The 18,926-nt window shown below is 35.0% G+C and overlaps 3 protein-coding genes across 3 annotated transcripts; 1 reads left to right on the forward strand and 2 right to left on the reverse strand.

The window, feature by feature from the left end:
- Window positions 1-381: 381 nt before the first annotated feature.
- LOC116302182 (gamma-glutamyl hydrolase) lies at window positions 382-4,006 on the reverse strand. The gene is made up of 9 exons (XM_031711406.2): window positions 3,721-4,006; window positions 3,178-3,295; window positions 2,996-3,046; window positions 2,546-2,630; window positions 2,302-2,443; window positions 1,963-2,069; window positions 1,309-1,405; window positions 1,074-1,211; window positions 382-656 (listed from the first exon to the last, which is right to left on the reverse strand). The coding sequence occupies exons 1-9, from the start codon at window positions 3,845-3,847 to the stop codon at window positions 535-537; spliced, it is 987 nt and encodes a 328-aa protein (XP_031567266.2). The 5' UTR covers window positions 3,848-4,006; the 3' UTR covers window positions 382-534.
- Window positions 4,007-4,373: 367 nt separating this feature from the next.
- Window positions 4,374-8,455, forward strand: LOC116302180 (NADPH-dependent 3-demethoxyubiquinone 3-hydroxylase, mitochondrial). The gene is made up of 6 exons (XM_031711405.2): window positions 4,374-4,594; window positions 5,526-5,640; window positions 5,841-5,925; window positions 6,225-6,282; window positions 6,834-6,902; window positions 7,630-8,455. Exons 1-6 carry the CDS (start codon window positions 4,391-4,393, stop codon window positions 7,705-7,707), a joined length of 609 nt encoding a protein of 202 aa, XP_031567265.2. The 5' UTR covers window positions 4,374-4,390; the 3' UTR covers window positions 7,708-8,455.
- A 286-nt stretch (window positions 8,456-8,741) lies between these two features.
- On the reverse strand, window positions 8,742-17,776 carry LOC116302193 (uncharacterized). The gene is made up of 8 exons (XM_089031691.1): window positions 17,606-17,776; window positions 17,419-17,467; window positions 15,693-15,959; window positions 13,255-14,717; window positions 12,838-12,969; window positions 11,524-11,660; window positions 11,333-11,348; window positions 8,742-10,298 (listed from the first exon to the last, which is right to left on the reverse strand). The coding sequence occupies exons 1-8, from the start codon at window positions 17,708-17,710 to the stop codon at window positions 9,933-9,935; spliced, it is 2,535 nt and encodes an 844-aa protein (XP_088887817.1). The 5' UTR covers window positions 17,711-17,776; the 3' UTR covers window positions 8,742-9,932.
- Window positions 17,777-18,926: the final 1,150 nt, after the last annotated feature.

Genomic DNA, 18,926 nt, shown 5'->3' on the forward strand with positions numbered 1-18,926 from the left:
TCCTTATTATATTATTACCAAAATTCAGCTGTGCTACCAGCATATTATCATCATCATTTTCATCCTTATCTAAACAACATGTTTCAAATTCCAATATTAATAGCTGTTTTTTGTGCAGCTTGGCTGGTATATTTTCTCATTTCCAAACATCTAGCATTACCACCATCATCAGCACCACCATCATTATCATCACCACCACCACCACCATCATTATCATCTTCACCATCGCCATCATCATCACCACTATCATTATCATCTTCACCACCACCACCACCACCACCATCATCATTATTGTCATCAGTTCCTCCATTGTTATCATTATTAATCCTTCGTATTTCTGTATCATGTTATATAGTCTGAGTAATGCATTTCTTAGAACAATAAATTCTTCTTTATTTATATCATTTATCATGAATAATCAAATTACAACAGTAATCCTAGTATTGAAAAATTTCCTATTCAAACTAACTATTTCTTTCATATCGTAAGAAAATCAACTCGGCTGGCATGCAAGTATACAAAACAAAACTTAAACTAGAAGAAGTAGCATTCGTCAAAGTGAGTAACATCTTCCCGACATGGTTTGGCTTCATATTGGAATATTAGAGCTTTGTGTTCTGCCTTGTAGCTTTGAAATTTGTGTCCACTCATACGTGCTAAAAATGATAAAATTATATTAATTTAAAATAATTATTAATTATAGGATGACTTCTCTTGAAACACTTGAATATTAGCCATTCTGATGTTCAGCAGAAAAACTGGGTCCTGTTGGTATTGTAGTGCATGGTGGGAGCTGTTTTAGGGGACATATTCCCAAGATGGCATATATTTCCACCCCTAAAGCAGCCCCAAAATGCACTGCCAGATATGATCTCCACCCCTCCCCCCCTCCAGACAAACACACAATCCCAGAGGATGTTGGTATGTTTTGGAATAGACAGGAGGAGGATGAGGATAAGTCATCAATAATAATAACAACCTTATTAGACAATTAAGGTACACTATTACCAGACTGATAATATTCAGGTGGCCTCAAGTAAAAGAGGGCTAATATTAGTCACTTTAACTCTCACCCTGATTGACGAAGAAGTTTGCTAAGTACTGTGTAGTCACTACCGCTTGGTATGAGTGGTTAATGTCTTCTTCTAATGTCCATTCAAACTGGTTCTTTTCTGGGTGCCACTGCGAGCCATAGAAGGGATAATTGATTGCTGTGGAAAACATGAAGTAAAAATCTGAGGGTCCTGTGAACCCTTAATTAACAAGTCTAGAGCAGAAAAATGTAAATCGTTGGCCTGATTCACTTACCTTCATCCATAGATACAAATTCCACTTCATTCTTTCTGTCCATATTTGTTGATATGATTCTAAAAAAGTTCCTCAAGGTCTTTTCTTTATTAAATTTCTAAAAGCAAAGTTTCAATTTTTTAAATTTTTTTATCTCACATTCCCAACCTATGTACCTAGTTAAGATTACTGATGAACCTAAAAAACCTCTTGAGACCCAAGAGACAAAATAACCAACAACCAACTTTGCTCATAGATGACACAGCTTTCAAATTTGAACTTGTGGTGCATTACTGTTGGTGATAGGTGTCAATGCTCTAATTCATGTTTCTGAGTCTGACAATACTAAGGAAGCCAATCAATGTTGCAGCAGTTTTCCCAGTGAATTAAAATCTTGTCCCACATATAAGGTCTGTTTTAAAGAGTACTACAGGGATCAAGGCAATCTCCTTTAATTTTTTTTCACAGGACAGACATATTTTCATGATCAAAGTTTTAAATATTGACAATATTCTACTTAACTAATTTGTAAAGCTTTCTGGGACATAGAAACAGTAGCTAAGGGGAGTTGGGACCATCAATTGCTACACCATGGCACCTGCCCATGGTTTTCTTGGTCATCACATGCATTCACAGACCCTCGTGTATATGGATATAAGAAAGAATCAAGATTACCTTGAGAGTGATGCACCCTTTATGCATGTTCATAGTAATATTCAGTGTACCAAGGTAGTCTACAACCTTGTCTGGTGCAGAACGGAACAATCTACTTTCCCTGAAATCTTTCAATTAAGAATTTAATAAATCAAATATTATGTGGCATACGAATTTATTAGCAAAGTTATAAACCATTGCTATTTTTTATTTCCTAACGTAGGCCTTATCCTACTTTTGAAAGGTCATTGTGAGACTAAAACTACTTAGCTTCACTCCACTCTAAATATTATAAATTTCTTAGATCTCTCACTAACCTGAATACTATATAAAACAAAAAAGATGTGATGATAACCATACCTTTTCTAAAGTTGACTGGAATTGGAAGGTTTTCAGCATCACATTTTTGACGTATATGCTTCCCATTTGCAACCATTGTGTGCAGTAACTCAAAGCCAAGACATGTTGCCCATATTGGAAAATGATCACCCTTGTCATTGGCCTAAAAGATCAGTGAAACACCATTAATTACGAGAATATTATGGTTACTTTTCCTCTTTGACATTCTAAGATCTTAGAACATTCAAAAGTGCAAGTTTGTTACCTTAACTGCCAAGTCAAAGATTATTTTTGCTGTTCTTGCATATTTTGATTTAAACAAATCTGCTGCTCCTCCAGGAAACAAGACCCTTACAAATGATGAGACAATGTTTTAAAAAATGGTATTCATATGTGTAATGACAATATTGTTATATCTAGTAAGCATTACCATCATCATCCCCACCACAACCATCATCTTCATCATCACCACCACCATCATCATTATCATCATCACTATCATTATCATCACCACCACCACCATCATCATCATCACCATCATCATCGTCAACACCATGACCATCATCATCATTACCACAACTAAACCACAATCATCTTCATCATCACCACCATTATTATCATCACCACCACAATCATCATCAACACTATGATCATCATCATCATTACTACCACAACCACCATCATTATCATCATCATCATCACTTGCGTTACTTACCCATTAATGGAATTAAATAATTCTGTCAACTGCTTTTCAGTTTCATTATTTCTAAAGAAAAAAATGTACTTTTCAAAAAGAATTCCAAAACTATAATTCTGCTTTCTATATTTACCAGTAAGTATATTAAAATGAATGTCTCACAAACAATGTTTTGACCACTAAGTAATGTTATTTTTTACCTTATTGGGATAACCCTTGCTCCTGCAGCTTCCAGGTATTTGACATACGATGTAGCAATGTAACTTTCTCCAAATGTCGTTAAATTTGACAGACCAGAATCATCTTGTGCTAGGATACCTGCAAATGTCAATTAATAATGACTTCTCGGAACCATCCCACTCTCCCACTACATAATTATCTTAATTAAAATTGGTTCCAAAAAATAGTTCAGTCATATTTCTTTACGATAGCATTCCCCCTGGTAGTTTAAAAAAAAAAAGGATTTGGAATGGTAGTTATTAGGAATTACTTATAGCTTTCAGATTGAAGGAAAAAACGGTAAGAAGAAAGAGAGAAATATAAAATACCTGGCAAAGTTAATGTTAGGGTTATGACCTTTTGATAATGTTATTGTTATTTTAAACGAAGAAAACAAAGCCCAAATCAATAGAGACATAACAGCATTCCAAATTAAATGCAAAGAAAACTGAATAAACCTGGATCAAGTGGCAAGGGTTTCTTCGAGGCGGGGATTACATAAATGGTACGAAGAATGAACCTACCAATGATCGGTCGATTGGTTCGAACATCTTTATCGCCACGGAACTCAACGATTGGCTTTCTTCCACTCGCCACGAAACAGAAACACATCAGAAAGAAAAACAACATTGTTCGTTGTGTTTTTAACATGGTGTTGTTTACAGTTACAATGTAAACCAAACTGGATTTTGACTTGGGTACCTATTAGTTGTCATGACTTGTATTGAAATGACGTGATTTTCAGAAAATTCGCTTAGCGGACTTATAAATAGCAATCCATTAGGCTTTTTGATAGTTTTGATTATCCGTTGTCACCTTTCTGATGGTAAATATATAATAAAATCATTTGATCAACATGTCACAAATTATTTTTTTGTTTTGTTTTGTTTCAAAATTCGAGGTGGCGTAAAAGATGCCGTTCAAATTTATAGATCTAATTTTTAAAGACCTAAAATCGTTCTTGATTTCTTAGATCAAAGTAGAAGAATTTTCAAAAATCATCTTAATAGGATGAAACTAATTGAAAAGACATTCATTTAAATGAACTTGATGTTTTTTAGAATAGAATTAAAGAGTGAAATAAACTTTTGCCGCGAAAAATTAAAAACCAAAACAATAACAATCAAACCTGTCAGGCGTTCCTCGCAATGGAACTGATATCCCATGATGCATTTTAGTCGTCGTAATTCCAAGATGGCGGCTCACATGCGAAGGTTTTCAGTTTGTCGGCAAAGTTTGTGCTCATATCCTCGAGTAAAAAAAGCTTCTACAAAAAGAGCTGATAAAAATATCGACAGAATAATTCGTGTAGACCATGCAGGGGAGCTTGGAGCTGACCGTATTTACGCAGGACAGTATGCCGTACTCAAGAACACGAGTGTGGGTCCTGTCATCAAGGTATATTAGAGCATTATGTAATAGATAAATAAAAAAATAAATGGGATTTAGCAGTGACATTTCTACAGAGTAGCTATTCATCCACTAATGTAATTCCAATGGGAATTTAGGAGTTGATTTTTGTGGAGGGAGGAAAGCCGGGGAACCCGGAAAACCCTCGAATCACAGGAGAGAACCAACAAACAACTCTACTCACATACGACACCAAGCTCAGCGGGACTCGAACCCGGGTCGCATTGGTGGGAGGCGACCGCTACGCCACCCGTTTTTCCCAATAGCCTGAAGGAAGGTGGTCTGAGATTTGTTTGACAAATTGTAGTATAACTGAATTAATTTCAAAGTCCAATACAGCTATGAAACTATTTTGAAGCCTCTTTTAAATTATGCTTTGTGTTTGACCATTGAATGAATTGATGTATGGAAGGTGGTGAATCATTTCATGATGATGACTCTAATATACTTGTAAACCTTCGTAGATTCAATGCAATAATTTATATAAAACTTAACAGACCATGACAGACTCAAGTCATACTTCCCATTCAAATTCCAACTCACCCTGCTTGTCATTGTTGTGTATAGGGAGCGGGAGGGGGGAACCAAGTTATGTATTAATGCTGGACATTCAGGGTTGATCTCATTGCAGATCTTATCTCTCAAAATTTAGGATTTTATGTAATGGTTCTTACCAGAAAAATCATAATTTTTGAGAAATCTTATATCCTTAGGATAACAGAAAGGTCCTGTGTGACTTAACAGATTGCTTCATGGTTTATGTATTGTGATGGAATTCCTGTGGTTTTGGAATGAAATTTTGAACCAAAATGCATCCACCCCTCCCCCCAGCTTTTTGACTTTTGGAAAGCCACTGATGGTAATTGGTTTTAATGATGCTAAACTATTTTCTTAAGTTTGTAATATCTTCATTCACTAGGAAATGTGGGATCAAGAAAAAGAACACTTAGAAAAATTTGAGGAGCTTATATCAAGTAGAAGGGTTAGGCCAACGTTTTTAACACCAGCATGGAATGTCGCAGGCTTTCTACTTGGTAAGTAGTAGCATTCAGCTTCTTTAACACTACATTTTTACTGGGTAAGGTAATTAACTCTGCATTATTGAAAGGCCAGTGCTCTCACCATTAGGCTGTCAATCATTCTTGTGTATGTAGTTCCTTATGTCCAAGATTGAACCTGAAGTGTTTATATAGCTGCGCTTACAAACTAAGCTAAATCTTCCTTCCATTTTAAGGTGCTGGAACAGCATTATTAGGCAAAGAAGCAGCCATGGCATGTACAGTAGCAGTAGAAGAGGTCATAGGTGAACATTATGATAGGTAAAGAAGTCCAGGGCCTAAAATAATGACTGGTTATAGGACAATGTCTACCTAGAATTGAAACTTGTCTCTTGGTCAAATCTTTGCTTTTCCAGTCATTTTGACCAACTCTATACACTAGTTGCTATATAAAGAGCTATATAATAACAGCTCTTTTAATTTATGCATACCTTTTGGGTGTCACTTTCAAAATTGGCTGCCAATCATCCCTACCACTTGGACAAAGGGAGTACACCCTCCCCCTCCTCCCGGGAGCTGTAGTAAACAAAAAACTAAAAATTCAATATTTTTTGTCGTAGTCAACTAAGAGAATTATTAAAAGATGGTATCAAAGAAGAACATAAAGACCTAATGCAGGTACGAGTATTTAGAAAATAACTTAAGGGTTTATTCATAGTTTTACTATAAAAATGAAGTGTATCAAAATGTGTTTACTGTACTATTCATGGCAGTGTTGTAGAGCTTGCAATTTCTTGCAGTGCATTTGAATTTTAAAATACTCTAGTTTCTAGTTTTCAGTTGCTTAAAGTTAGCCTTGATTTTATGTAGAGGTCTGTAGAATTTCAAAGTGTTTTTATAATTAGAAGTTGTGCATTCTTTACTTTACTGTCGCAATTTGAGAATTATTCTGATGCTGAAAAGAAATTAATCCCTTATAAATGTGCCTACAGTATAATCTAGGAACTCAAGTTATCTCTGATGTAATATAATAAACTGGTCTTTTGTTATACTGTATGTATTGTGACTCATTCTATGGATTGTAAAGCTGGTCTTGTTTTTTGGTAATGTGATGTCAGCTGTGCTGTATAAATTATATTATACTGGAGATAGGCCAGGAACTCTGTGTTATTTTAACACATTCGAAAAAAGTTGGTCTATTGATTTATTTTTGCCCTTTCTTGTTTAAGACTATACAGGTATTCAGAGATAATGAACTGGAGCATTTAGACAAGGGTATGGAGTATGGTGCAGAACAGGTGAGTAATTATTAAACCTGTTTCATCTAATAATTCATCTATCCATCCATCCTATTCCATCCACATCCCATCCCATGCCTCCCTAGCCTTCCGTCTATCCAGTGCATCATTCCTTAATACCAAATCATACCTATTCCATCTATTTATTCATCCATTCATCCCTATCCCATTATCATTTCATCTCATTTCATTCCATCCTTCCATCACTTACATTCCATCCCTTAATTGTATCATTCCTTAATCTACCAGCCCCCTAACCCTAACATGCATTGATTGAACAATGGATAATAAGTGTCATTAGTTTTGGCTCGTGAAGTTCAATTATAAGATCGGAGACTACTTTTTGCCATACTCTTAGCCTTTAAATTAGCTACTATCATCTAAGTATAATTGGTAAATCTTCACTCGATTTTTTCACTTAGAGTTTATCATCATTTGTATTTTGTTGTCGTTATAATTTAAATTTTTGTTAGGGTGCACTTAATTTGGAGCCAAGCTCTGTTGTGCTTACCCCTTCCATGATAACTTAGGAACTTAGATAATTATTGTCATGGATAAAGTTAAATGTGAATAAATAAATAAATAAACATTTGACCTTGACCCTAGGCATGGTTCGTACAAAGTTTGATGTTGGACTTTAGTCTAGCTGTCTGCAGATTCAAAAAAATAATGTAGAAAACTAAAAGAGAAAATACTAACCATTGCTGTTATTTTTCTCATCAAACAGGCACCAATGTACGGCATATTAAAGAAAACAATTCAAACTGGCTGCAATCTAGCAATATGGGTTGCCGAGAGAGTATAACACTAATTTACAGGTCTACAAGTGCTTACAATCCACACATATCTGACTGGTAAACTAATAATAGTCTGTGTTAAATTATAAATAAATCTTAATTTCTGTAAAGAAATTTGTTTTATCATTATGTGGAGGTTAAGGTGTGGGCCACATAAAGTTGATGACAAGGGTGCTGCGTTGAGTTTTGTTAGAAAACCAACATTGCACCAATCGCAAGGGATGGTTGCGATATCAGATTTTTAAGTGAAATTCTGTGGAATTTCCAAGTCAGACAATGAATTATACTTATACTTATACCTGGCAAAAATATTGAAAATAGACTTATTTACATGGTTTTTATGACTTAATAAGTGTAACAACAGGACAATAGCGCAGGCTTTTTTTGTTTTCATGCAATTTTAAAATTCCTCAATTTTAATCTTTTTTTTTCTGGGGACATGATATATATATAAGTACTTGTTTTTCTATGTTTATTTTTAAGCATTTTTCACATTTATCATTATCTTTTTAAAAGATTTAATTATGCAAAATTTAATTCAGCCTACTTTGGTTTTTCATGAGTCTGATTCAATGTGAACCACTCTCTCCTATATTATATCATCACTAGCCAATCAGAGTACACATTTATGATAACGTACTGTATTGGATTGTAAAATGAATCTCATATTCCTGCGATGAAGAGCAAGATTTGTATGAGAAAGAGGTTATACAGTAGGCCAGGTGTTATAAAATGAATTAAATTGGACTAAAAGTATTGAGGGTGGGCTATTGTCATTCCTGTGAGGGTGGTTGCCAACCTTTATATGGTAGTCCCAACAACCCCCCCTCCTTCCCCTCCCCCTCTACTTCCCCTCCCCCTCTACTTCCCCTCCCCCCTCTCCTTCACCACCCCCTCCTTCCCCCCCTCCTTCCCCTCCCACAGTAAATAATTCTGAGTTCAGTTCCAAGAGTCTGGTCTTTCCTCAGTCTTTCCTCAGTTCCAAGAGTCTGGTCCTTCCCCCCCCTCCTTCCCCTCCCACAGTAAATAATTCTGAGTTCAGTTCCAAGAGTCTGGTCTTTTATTTCTGAGCATAGTTCTACTCCTACCTAAAGTAATAACACTGTATTACAATTACTGAGGCTGACTGAATATCAGTGAACTACTTTCAAAAACTACATGGCTTTGCATTACAAACGCCTACTAACTGTACAATGTAGTTTTTCCTTACTAGTTCTTGACATCTAAAAATTAGATAAAAAAATTCCATCTTGTTTTGATGCAATTTTTCAATGACCTGAGCAGTTATATACATATTCATTTGCGCAGATCTGCAGACTTAATGTTCTAAACTTTATTGCATTTTAATTATTGCAATATGACATGTCTATTACATGCATATTTTGATGCAAATATTTTAAAATATTACTGTAAATTCTTCCTTCAATTCTTAAAGTGCTACTCTGATGAAAATCACTCAAACTTGGATTCAGCTGAAACTTCCTAAGAATACTCTCTAAAGGTCCAATAATCACTGTATGAAGTGTTTTCTCGATATTCAGGACGTAAGTATGATATTTTTACGATTATTTTTTGGAGTCTGTGACATCATACACTGTACACTCAACATTGAACATTGCTACATATATTTCTTTGTATATAAATCCTTAATTTATTTTATTCCTATGAAGCTCAAAGGGCGGCTAATGTGCTTATTTCACATTACTCGTGACTATAATTTATATTCGGGGGGTGTTTGGGTATTTCTTTCTCCCTTTACTAATGATATTTTGATCATAAATTACAAAGAAATGTATGGAGCGATAATATCGAGAAAACACTTCATACAGTGATTATTGGACCTTTAAAAAGTATTCTTAGGAAGTTTCAGCTGAATCCAAGTTTGAGCGATTTTCGTCAGAGTAGCGCTTTAAGACTTTTTTGATTTTTAGTTTTAGTATTATGTATTTAGAATGATACGTGTTATACATTGAGCTTCATGAACATTTTTTTTGTCAAGGCATTTGGGTCAGTTTAACATATTATTGACCCTAAATGAAGCAATAAATTGTTTGAAGTCAATAGTGTGTAACTCTGATATCTACTAATTTAATGTCAAACTCTTATGCACAAAAACTTTGGAGAAAAAGATTTTTCAAAATTTTGAACAAGATTATAGACAAGACATTTGCTCATTTTGAAAAAAAACTTTTTTAAACCAAAGAAAATATTAATTTTAGACGTGTAACTAACTTTAGATTTTCTTAAATCCATCATTAAACTTTTCTTCAGGCTCAATACAGTACCCCAAGTCCTGTACTATGTCCAATCTTTCAAGTTCTCGTAAAATATTAACTAGTCTTTGTAGGGAGCAGTTCGGATCTCTTTGCTCCCATGATTGTAGTATTTCATCTGTCGGAGAGAAATGAACATTTCTGTGGTACTTTGAGACTAACAAATCTATTTCTTCTCGTGTGAAACCTAATGCATTAGCCATGTGTCTCCAGTCCTGTGAAGAACTCGTAATTGGGTCTAATGCTTTGCACAATTTTTCGTATTGAATGAAGTTGATCTTTAAGGGCTTGGATGTTGGTGGTGTTTCAGTAGATGACAGTGTTGGCTAGAAAAAAAATTTAATTATATTAATATTTGTTTGCTTTTGTTTGATTGTTGAGCTGGTAATAACATGTAAAAAATAACGTTATTAGTATAGGAAATCGCACGATCTCGAGTACAATTTGGAAATTAATAGACACGAGTAATGTTTTGAAAGTTCTTGTAATTGCACGAGCGTGCAATTAAAGAACGTTGTGGCTACCATAGGTATATTATGACGTAATGGTAAGGCACGTCACATGATAAGTACATGGCATGTGAGAAAAGGGTAGCGGTCAAGCACATGGAGTGCGAGAAAGCTTGTTGTTTTCTGTGTTTATTGGTAGCTAGAATTCCCAAATAGTTCGGTAAGTTTATATCGTTGGTAATTTATAGCACTCGTAAGCAACTGATTTAGGAACTTTATTGTTTATGTAGAAAACCGCCATTCACCAACGTAACATATGAACACAGTGGTTCGTTGATTGTATAAGGTTATGCAATAAAGTTTGGTAAGATGAACAAGCAGGCGCTTTTCGTCTAATAATTTCCGTAGCTATGAGTGTCTATTAATTCCAAATTGTACGAGAAGATCGTGTGATTTTTTGTTTATAGTTCACTCAACAAAATTTCAGTAAAAAATGAGAAGCGACGCCATTCATCTTTGTCTATTTTGCGGCCGATTTTCAGTCCATCGCGCAACTGAAATGCATAAAAAAGATCAGTTCTTACGGCTTTAAAATTTTATTTATGTGTTTTTTAAATACAAAATGATAGAAAGTAATTGTTTTGACATTGTTTTGGCTGTGTTGCCATAGGGACTCGGTACTCCTACGGAGTACAATTAACGCTATGATTGTACTCCTCTCGACCAATCCGAGTTGAGTAATTTTGTTGAGTGTACTATAATTACAGTTACAAGACACAACATGACAGAATTGTTTTTAAAATCATTCTTATGACTTATGAGGCCATAAATGGCACAGCCCCAGAATAGATACACAATCTAATTTCCATGAACCCCATGCAGGCTATAGACTAAGATAACAAATAACAAACAATAAGCTTCTTCAACCTATAGCAGTTAAGACAATATCTTTTTAGAAGAGCGTAATTTAATTAAATAGTCATCGTATAATTAGATACACATAGTTATCATGATGTAAGAAAATGAAATAAGCTGTACCATAAGCTTACCTTTGTCTGGAAGTTTTCACTGATGCCAAAGGAAATCTTGCATGTTCTCCTACAGGACTTTATTGCTTTTGGCTCTACTTAAAAAGCTTCCATCAAACTGAACTTGGGTGTGGTCAGATTGCTTGATGCGAAACTCAATCACAAACCAGTCTCCTTTTCTGAGGTTGTCAATGTCACTGCTCTCGACTTCCTGCCATATCAACCAAGAAATATATTTAGAAAAGTACAAGATTGGCTCAAAGTTTCCCCTCAGGAAATGTGATGAACTGAAAACCTTATCTCTAAAATCCAATTGTTGCACCATCATGTGGCAGCCATGACTGAAGGCAGGGGCAGTATTGAATCTGGTCTAATCTGATTTACATGTGAGAAAGATTTCAGTTTCTCAAAAAAAAAAGGACTCATTTGTTGTGCCTTTTGGCATGGCTGCCATCATGTGATGGTGCAAAGCTTCTATCATTAATAGTAGTTGTCTATCCTGGAAAATGTGAATTGAATGTAAGAAAAGTTCACCTAATGCCTGATAATAATAGTTTTTGCAGCAACTTTAACCCTTAACCTTTTTGAGTGAGTTGTTTGATTATAATAAAACTAGCATATTGAGACTTAAAGTGCCCCTAATGCCTGGGACAATACAAAATTGTGAAGTGTTGTTGAACTCTTGGAATTGACGCTACAAAAAATAAAATATTATTATAAAACATTACTATTATTATGATATTATTATTATTATTGATTCTACATGAAGTGAATAGTTGAATGATGAAATGATAAGCGTTGCGTCTTTAAGTTATAAAGGTTTACACTTTTGCCTGTGACCTCATCTGGGTATTTGGACGAATTTGTCTTAACCTGTAGTACTAAACACAGGCATTATGAGACACCAAATTTACATTAAACATTGTGTAAACCATGATTATGATTTTGATATTTATTAAATACTTTTTGCTTGAACAAGTTTATATTTGTATTTTTAATTTAATGTGTAGTTCCAAAAATCATCCATACCCCCCTCATGGAGAAATTTTTTTATGACACCCCCCTACCCCCCAGAAATTCCAGTTTTCTTCCATACAAACTCTGTAATTCTTGTTCTTTCTCTGACCCCCCTACTCTTCAGAAATTCCAAATTCCTCTGTGGGGTGGGTATGGATGATTTCTGGAACTACACAATACCTAAATGACGTCACAGCCAAAAGTATAAACCTTGATATCTTCCAAGATGCATCGCTCAAATCATATGAAAATGTTTTACCATTTAACTATTCACTTCATGTAGAATCAATACTAAAAGTTTGTCTCGGGCATTAGGGGCACTTTAACTACAGTAATTATATTTGATATCAAACTATAAAACCGATTCATACCTGTTGAGAGTCATTAAGGAGGTCAAATCCTGTAGTTTGTACATTCATTGCAACATTGATGTCAGCAAAAACCTCCAAAAGCTCACTTTTTATTAACTTGTGTTTGCTTGCTTCTTCAACCCCTTTCACTCGCTGTCAATATGAAAACAGAATGACTAAATAAAGTATTCTCACTTGATCATACAATTAAATCTCATAGAAAGATGGTATCAGTGAGTGTCGGGGCCTAAGATAAGGGATGCTGGTCAGTCACCATGATCGGCCAGATTAATTTTAGCTCTGCCATACCAGTCCTGTAACTTGTTTTTGGCTCAACGTCCTTGGTCAAAACGACCAGCAATGCAAATATTTAACTGGACAAGTTCCAATTCTGGCTCGACATTGGACAGCAGTTACTTTCAGAAGTCATTAGCATACCTTAAAAGTTGTGTCGCTTTCATCCTGATGCATAAATGCTACACGCAAGAACCAAACCAGGCCACTAACGGGTGGAGAAGCAAACAGAGCTACTTGTATTTTTGGTGCTCCTTGGACTTCAGCTGTGCTCGATATGTCAGATTGAATTGTATTTGGTTTGATCTCTACAGAAAGATTTGAAGACTTTGGTGGTCGTTTCGGCGGCCGTTGTGGCACCTCTGGAGCAAACACCTTGTTCCTGAATCGTCTACCTGGATACAACTCCCTATGGCTGTCTTTATTCACTCTAGGCGGTAACCTAGGTGGTGGTCGCCTTGGTTGAGGCAAAGGAGGAGGCTCAGCAAACAGTTCATCAATAGATGAGTAATTAAACTCATGATCAAACACACCACTGTGCCAGTTCTCATAACAACACTTGATACTACTACCACAAAAGACATTAACATAGGTTTTCGGCACTTCAGGTGCATCGTCTGGAAAGGATGTATTCCAGTACATGTAACAATTGGGTCTGGATTCAAAGTTTTCATAGTGAGGTGAACAGTCTGGTTTGTTTGTGTTGGGCTCCCTTAGTGTTAATGCCTGTGGTTGTGCACTATGAGTATCACTTTCTTTCTGCCTCATGTCAAGTGCAGTTTCCAGGCCTGTATTCTCTCCATTACTATTACCGTCACAGTTACTTTCTGTTACACTTTCTTCCAGACCCTGATCTTTTTTAATCCATTCACCATTAGCTTTAGATTTCTGTTTAAGGGTAAATGCTTGGTCGCTATCAAGAGAGAAAGCTCTCGGTTGCAGTGTTACTTGTTCTTTTTCATTGAGTGGTCTTAATCTCAAATCTGATATGCTTTTGCTCCTTTTTTGAGTTGGAAAACGAATAACAACATGTTCTTTAACGGAATGTCCAGGACTTTGAATTGCCTTTTTGATAACAGGTTGGCTTCTTTGAGTTTGTTTGAGAGGTGATTTTTGTAATTCATTTGAAGAGGTGCTTTTACTAAGCTTTTTAAGTTGACAATCATTGTTATCTGGGCCCTCCAGTATTGTCTGCAATTCCGTATCTGATAAGCATGATGATAATGAATCAGAATTGTTTGTAGATGATGTTGGTGATGGTGGTAACATTATTGGCAGCTCATTTTGCTCTCTCTGAAAAACTGATTGAGGCATGGTAGGCATTCCAGGACATTGTGATGAAATGATCTGTTGAATGCTACGATTATCCTTATTTGACCTGCAGGAAACAAAGACTTCCTCTTGTGAATGGTCCACTGTGTCATAAATGTGAATTCCTAACACCTCGAAATGAAAATTTTGGAGTGAACGAAACTGCCATTCTTTCAGGATTGTAATGGTGGGTATTTTTGAAGATAGAAACACTCTGTTTTTGCTAAAGTGAAGATAGGCTGGACCTGGGGTAATCCTGCCATTAGTTGATAGCACATCAACCGCAAATGTGCTCACTGAAAAAGCAAAAAAAAAAAATCAATAACTTAAGCTCATGACAGAAATGTGAAGAGTTTTGTCTTTCTGTTTATTATTTGTTCTTAGAATTTGTTTCATTAGGGCATACAAATTTTATAAATTAAGATTAAGTAATTAGATATTGTTTTATAGCTTTTAGTATTAGGTGTTATTTTATCATTTTCAGATACTTTATATATTGATTATATGTATGAGCGCCACTAGTTGATCAATTATTTTTATGTACTGGTAAGTGCTAACCTCTCTAAATAAAGATTATAGTATTGTATTGTATCATGATTGGCATGTATGCATAAGTTAAGACTACTATTGGTGGTAGTTAAACCTATTTTTTAGAGGGTTTGTGCTGAGGTATCAACTTAGAATTCAAGGACTATATTCAAGGAGTATACAAGGACCAAAAAATGATTTTCAAGGAGTATGTTCAGCAAACTAAGCCATGGTTTTACACGGTGGTTGCACATGGCTGACTTTCAGAGTCGTTTGATTTAGAGTATCCCTCGTAAGAGGGAAGTAACGCTTGGCTCGTTGATATCCTATTTGGCGCATAATTGTAGGCTGATCGATATGGAAACATTTAAATGTTTTTAGGTTGACTAGATCTATTTCTGAGCCATGCAAATAATGATTAAATTAGAATTTCAAGGAGTTTCGCTAAAATTGTAAAATTCATTGACAAGAGTTTTTGAGTGCTCTTGGAAATGTGAATAAAATTCAGGGAGTCTATCAAGGGGTAGATGATGAAATGATGTCTAGGTTAGACTTGATATATTATACACAATATGTATGAAAACATTAAGTCCAATTTAATATGGGGCTAAAGTTTTAAAATCACTCAAGCAAACTTGAAAAAAAAAAATCCTCAACGCAGTGCTGTTATTTCCTTATTGACTGAAAATCATTAACTTACAGGCTTTCATGCATGAAAATGATAAACAGGAACTACTTCATACCTTCGCATAGCTCTTGAATAGTATCCCCTAATTTGCAAAAATCAGAAACCTTTTGTTCAGTAGACGCAAAGAAAAATTGGCAATGCAAATCATCTTTTTCATTCTCTTGCAATTTCAACAAGCACATAACGTTTTCCATGCCATCCTGGGACAAACCTCGAATTACCGCATGGCTGTGAGGCGAAATGTGGATAACAGTCCCATTTCCTGGGTAGAACTTGCGGAATGCTTTTGCCTGCAAAGGGTGGTATATGTAAAGCTCTCCTGCTGAATAAACAAAAAAATACAACCTTTTCAATATGATTATATGTTATTTACTGGTCAGGTAAAATGGTCCATACCAGTGCCAAAGGTTTTGAATATGGACCAACTTAAGACCGAAGGGAACAACATTTCCTCTTTAATGATTGATTCTCTAGCTATGAACTGACACTTCTACCTAATTTTTATTACTAGTTAAATAAATATTATCCCTTACATGAAATAAAGTTGCTTTGCCCAGTTATTTTAGCCTTTATTCCTCTGAAGATGTTTTACAAAAAAATAAATAAATTGTTTATAAGAGAGGATGGTTTAAACAAGTGCTAGTGTTAGAACTGTGTATTCCAAAGCAATTCATATTTTAGCAGCGAATAAGCTGCCTTATAAATAGATTAGATAGAGAAAGAAAGATAGATAAAAAGAAAAGAATGGGAGATAATGTATACTATTTCAAAAATTGTTATTGGTGACATAGGTGATATATAGCAAACAGAAATAGTTCATTCCATGATCCAAGAATACATAGATGACTTATGTTTCTTCTTGACTTCTTATATTAATATTGTTATTATTATAATAATCAAGAAAAGCTGAAGTTTAAAGTAATGAAATATCCAGTGTTGTTTGTAGTTTATAAAACCAAAACCTTGATAACTTGTATCTCCTTTGGCAGTGACAACCTTTTTTTGAAAAATAGTCATATATATAAATCCTGAGATGGATTTTTTTCTAGCCACGTGTAGTGATTTCTCTCAAGTTCAACTTGCATTAGTGATAATTTTTATACTTATTAGTAGACACATCTATTGTTCCTCTTAATAGCTTGATTATCTCATTATGAAATAACTGTTAAGTATGTTCCAATTGGTAAGATAATATCTCTCTAGTAAGATGATTCTTATTATATGCATTTATTTCGTGAATTTCCAACACAAACCAAAAAAGTAGGGTTGAAAGGATTCAAACTTATTTCGTTTTGCTGAAGGCTGACGTTCCTACCGACAAAATATAGTTGACAGTTATTTCCTTTCTCAGACCGACTAGCTCTAAATCCAGTGCAGTTCTAACAAACTGCAAGTGTTTGAAAGTAACACTTATACTTGCAAACATACCTTATAAATTGAATTATTATTGACATATATACGAAGGTCACAATAAGAGTGTCGAAAATACGAGGTCCAGTAGACCAGCTAAACAAGCCGGAGCTTGCAGAAACCGGGAATTCCCAAGCATGATGTAATTATAAATTGTATAAGATATCTTTTCATTAGAGAGCAGAGATGAAAAAATACTCAAATCTATGCGAATATGATCATAATAATGCCCCGAATGAGGATATAGTATGGAGGAGAGAGACTGTCTACTGCGTCATAAAAATTGATTTCTGAATACCTTGGTCAATGAATAAATGATTTGGAAAGAGAATTACTTGTAAACAAATTTAAAGATTGCAATTGGCACTCACTTTTTTGGCTTTCCACAATATTTTTCAGCACGATTGTCTTTGTTTTCCACTAAAAGCAAAAAGGATTAAAGAAATATTATTAAAATGAACTGAAATCTTGTTACGGACTGATATAAATAGGCTTCAGTTCGATTGTGGACTTTTGTAGCTGTATTATAAAAGTACTTATGGCAAGTTATTTTCCTACCCTTCCGCATGATTTTTTAGTCAACACTTGAAGGGTTTGCTTGCTTTTGTGGCCTTGCGTCATTTTTCTGGACAAATTACGAGATTGTGAAGACCAAAGCTGCATCAGTCTCTGACACGAGCTTCTCCGACGATCTCTACTTACTCCCGCACAAGGAAGTTGATTTATATTTTGACTTGAATTATCAAGTATTCTTTGACGTCACACTCATTAACTTCCACACCTTAGGTCAAAAAAATAGTGACACAGGGAGCCCAAACTGAGTTTGCTTTGATTATTCAAGGCCTTTGCGAAGCACTTTTCTTTTTCTTTTGTTTTACCTCATTTCAAAGATTTTAGGTTTCCATTTTAGCAGCTCAAGTCTCCTAAGTTTGGTCCTTCCTCTATCCCCTTGTCATTCAGTGGCGTGTTGCCCACACACTCGTTCCATGTGCTTCCTATACACTACCCCTCCCCCCTGTGTATTTGTTTACTCATTTTGTCAAAAACAATCTTAAACTAGAGGCAGTACTATGAATTTTTAAATATAAAATTGAGCGATAAGAGTTTTGAAAACATAACGACGTTTCGATGTCATTTTAACTATAAATAGTGTTCATGAAACAATAGCGTCACAAGAATAAAATGGGTCAAACCGGCAAAGTGTAGCACGTTAAGTCATTCTGACTTGGTTCGATTCTCTTAATCTGAAACATTTCAAAGATTGAGCATTCCCAGTGATTTTTGCATTTCTAAAGCTTCTAGTACAGCCCGGCAATTGCTTTCTGACATTTTTATTTTTATTTCTGTTTGCCATTAATTTTTCTCTTGCTGTCTTCATTTTTTGTCTATTTAAATCTTACAAAACAAAAGAAACAGAGGTGGGAAAAATAACTTTCCACTTAAATCAAGACTCTTTTTAAATAAAGAAGTGGAAGCAATTTCTGAAGTCGTTTTATCCGAGACTTCGAAAGATTGTGTAATCATAGTTAAAGTTGTTTTCGTTAGGTATAAATCCCTAAATTGAATTATCTTTTCTACGTACACCAAAACGACAATTAAATATTCAAATAAAGATCTAATATTTTTTGTCGTTTTGGCGTACGTAGAAAAGAAAATTCAAGTTAGGGATTTATACCTAGCGAAAACAACTTACTAGGAAGCAATTTCCATTTCACTCTTTTAATATTACCGAAGGGAAAACAAAAAAACAGGAAAAAAAACACATGGATATTCGTGTTGGTCAAGCGTGAATAGCGCGTACGTAATGGTAATAATTAACTTGCTGGCGGCTGGTTTAATATTATGACGTCCATTGGGTACGGTCTTCGATATAAACAAA

The sequence above is a fragment of the Actinia tenebrosa genome, unplaced genomic scaffold (genome assembly GCF_029948245.1).
Source record: "Actinia tenebrosa isolate PJP-AT-01 unplaced genomic scaffold, QUT_ActTen_1.0 PGA_scaffold17__23_contigs__length_9995812, whole genome shotgun sequence".
Lineage (NCBI taxonomy): Eukaryota > Metazoa > Cnidaria > Anthozoa > Actiniaria > Actiniidae > Actinia > Actinia tenebrosa.

Coding starts and splice junctions, on each gene's coding strand:
- LOC116302193 (XM_089031691.1), bottom strand. CDS start 17,710: ATGCAGCTTTGGTCTTCACAATCTCGTAATTTGTCCAGAAAAATGACG. Junction 17,468..17,605: donor CTAAAAAATCATGCGGAAGG/GTAGGAAAATAA, acceptor TTTTGCTTTTAG/TGGAAAACAAAGACAATCGT. Junction 14,718..15,692: donor TATTCAAGAGCTATGCGAAG/GTATGAAGTAGT, acceptor TTGCTTTTTCAG/TGAGCACATTTGCGGTTGAT.
- LOC116302180 (XM_031711405.2), top strand. CDS start 4,391: ATGGCGGCTCACATGCGAAGGTTTTCAGTTTGTCGGCAAAGTTTGTGC. Junction 5,641..5,840: donor TGTCGCAGGCTTTCTACTTG/GTAAGTAGTAGC, acceptor TTCCATTTTAAG/GTGCTGGAACAGCATTATTA. Junction 5,926..6,224: donor ATAGGTGAACATTATGATAG/GTAAAGAAGTCC, acceptor TTTTTGTCGTAG/TCAACTAAGAGAATTATTAA.
- LOC116302182 (XM_031711406.2), bottom strand. CDS start 3,847: ATGTTAAAAACACAACGAACAATGTTGTTTTTCTTTCTGATGTGTTTC. Junction 3,296..3,720: donor AACCAATCGACCGATCATTG/GTAGGTTCATTC, acceptor TGACATTTGCAG/GTATCCTAGCACAAGATGAT. Junction 2,631..2,995: donor TTATTTAATTCCATTAATGG/GTAAGTAACGCA, acceptor ATCATTTGTAAG/GGTCTTGTTTCCTGGAGGAG.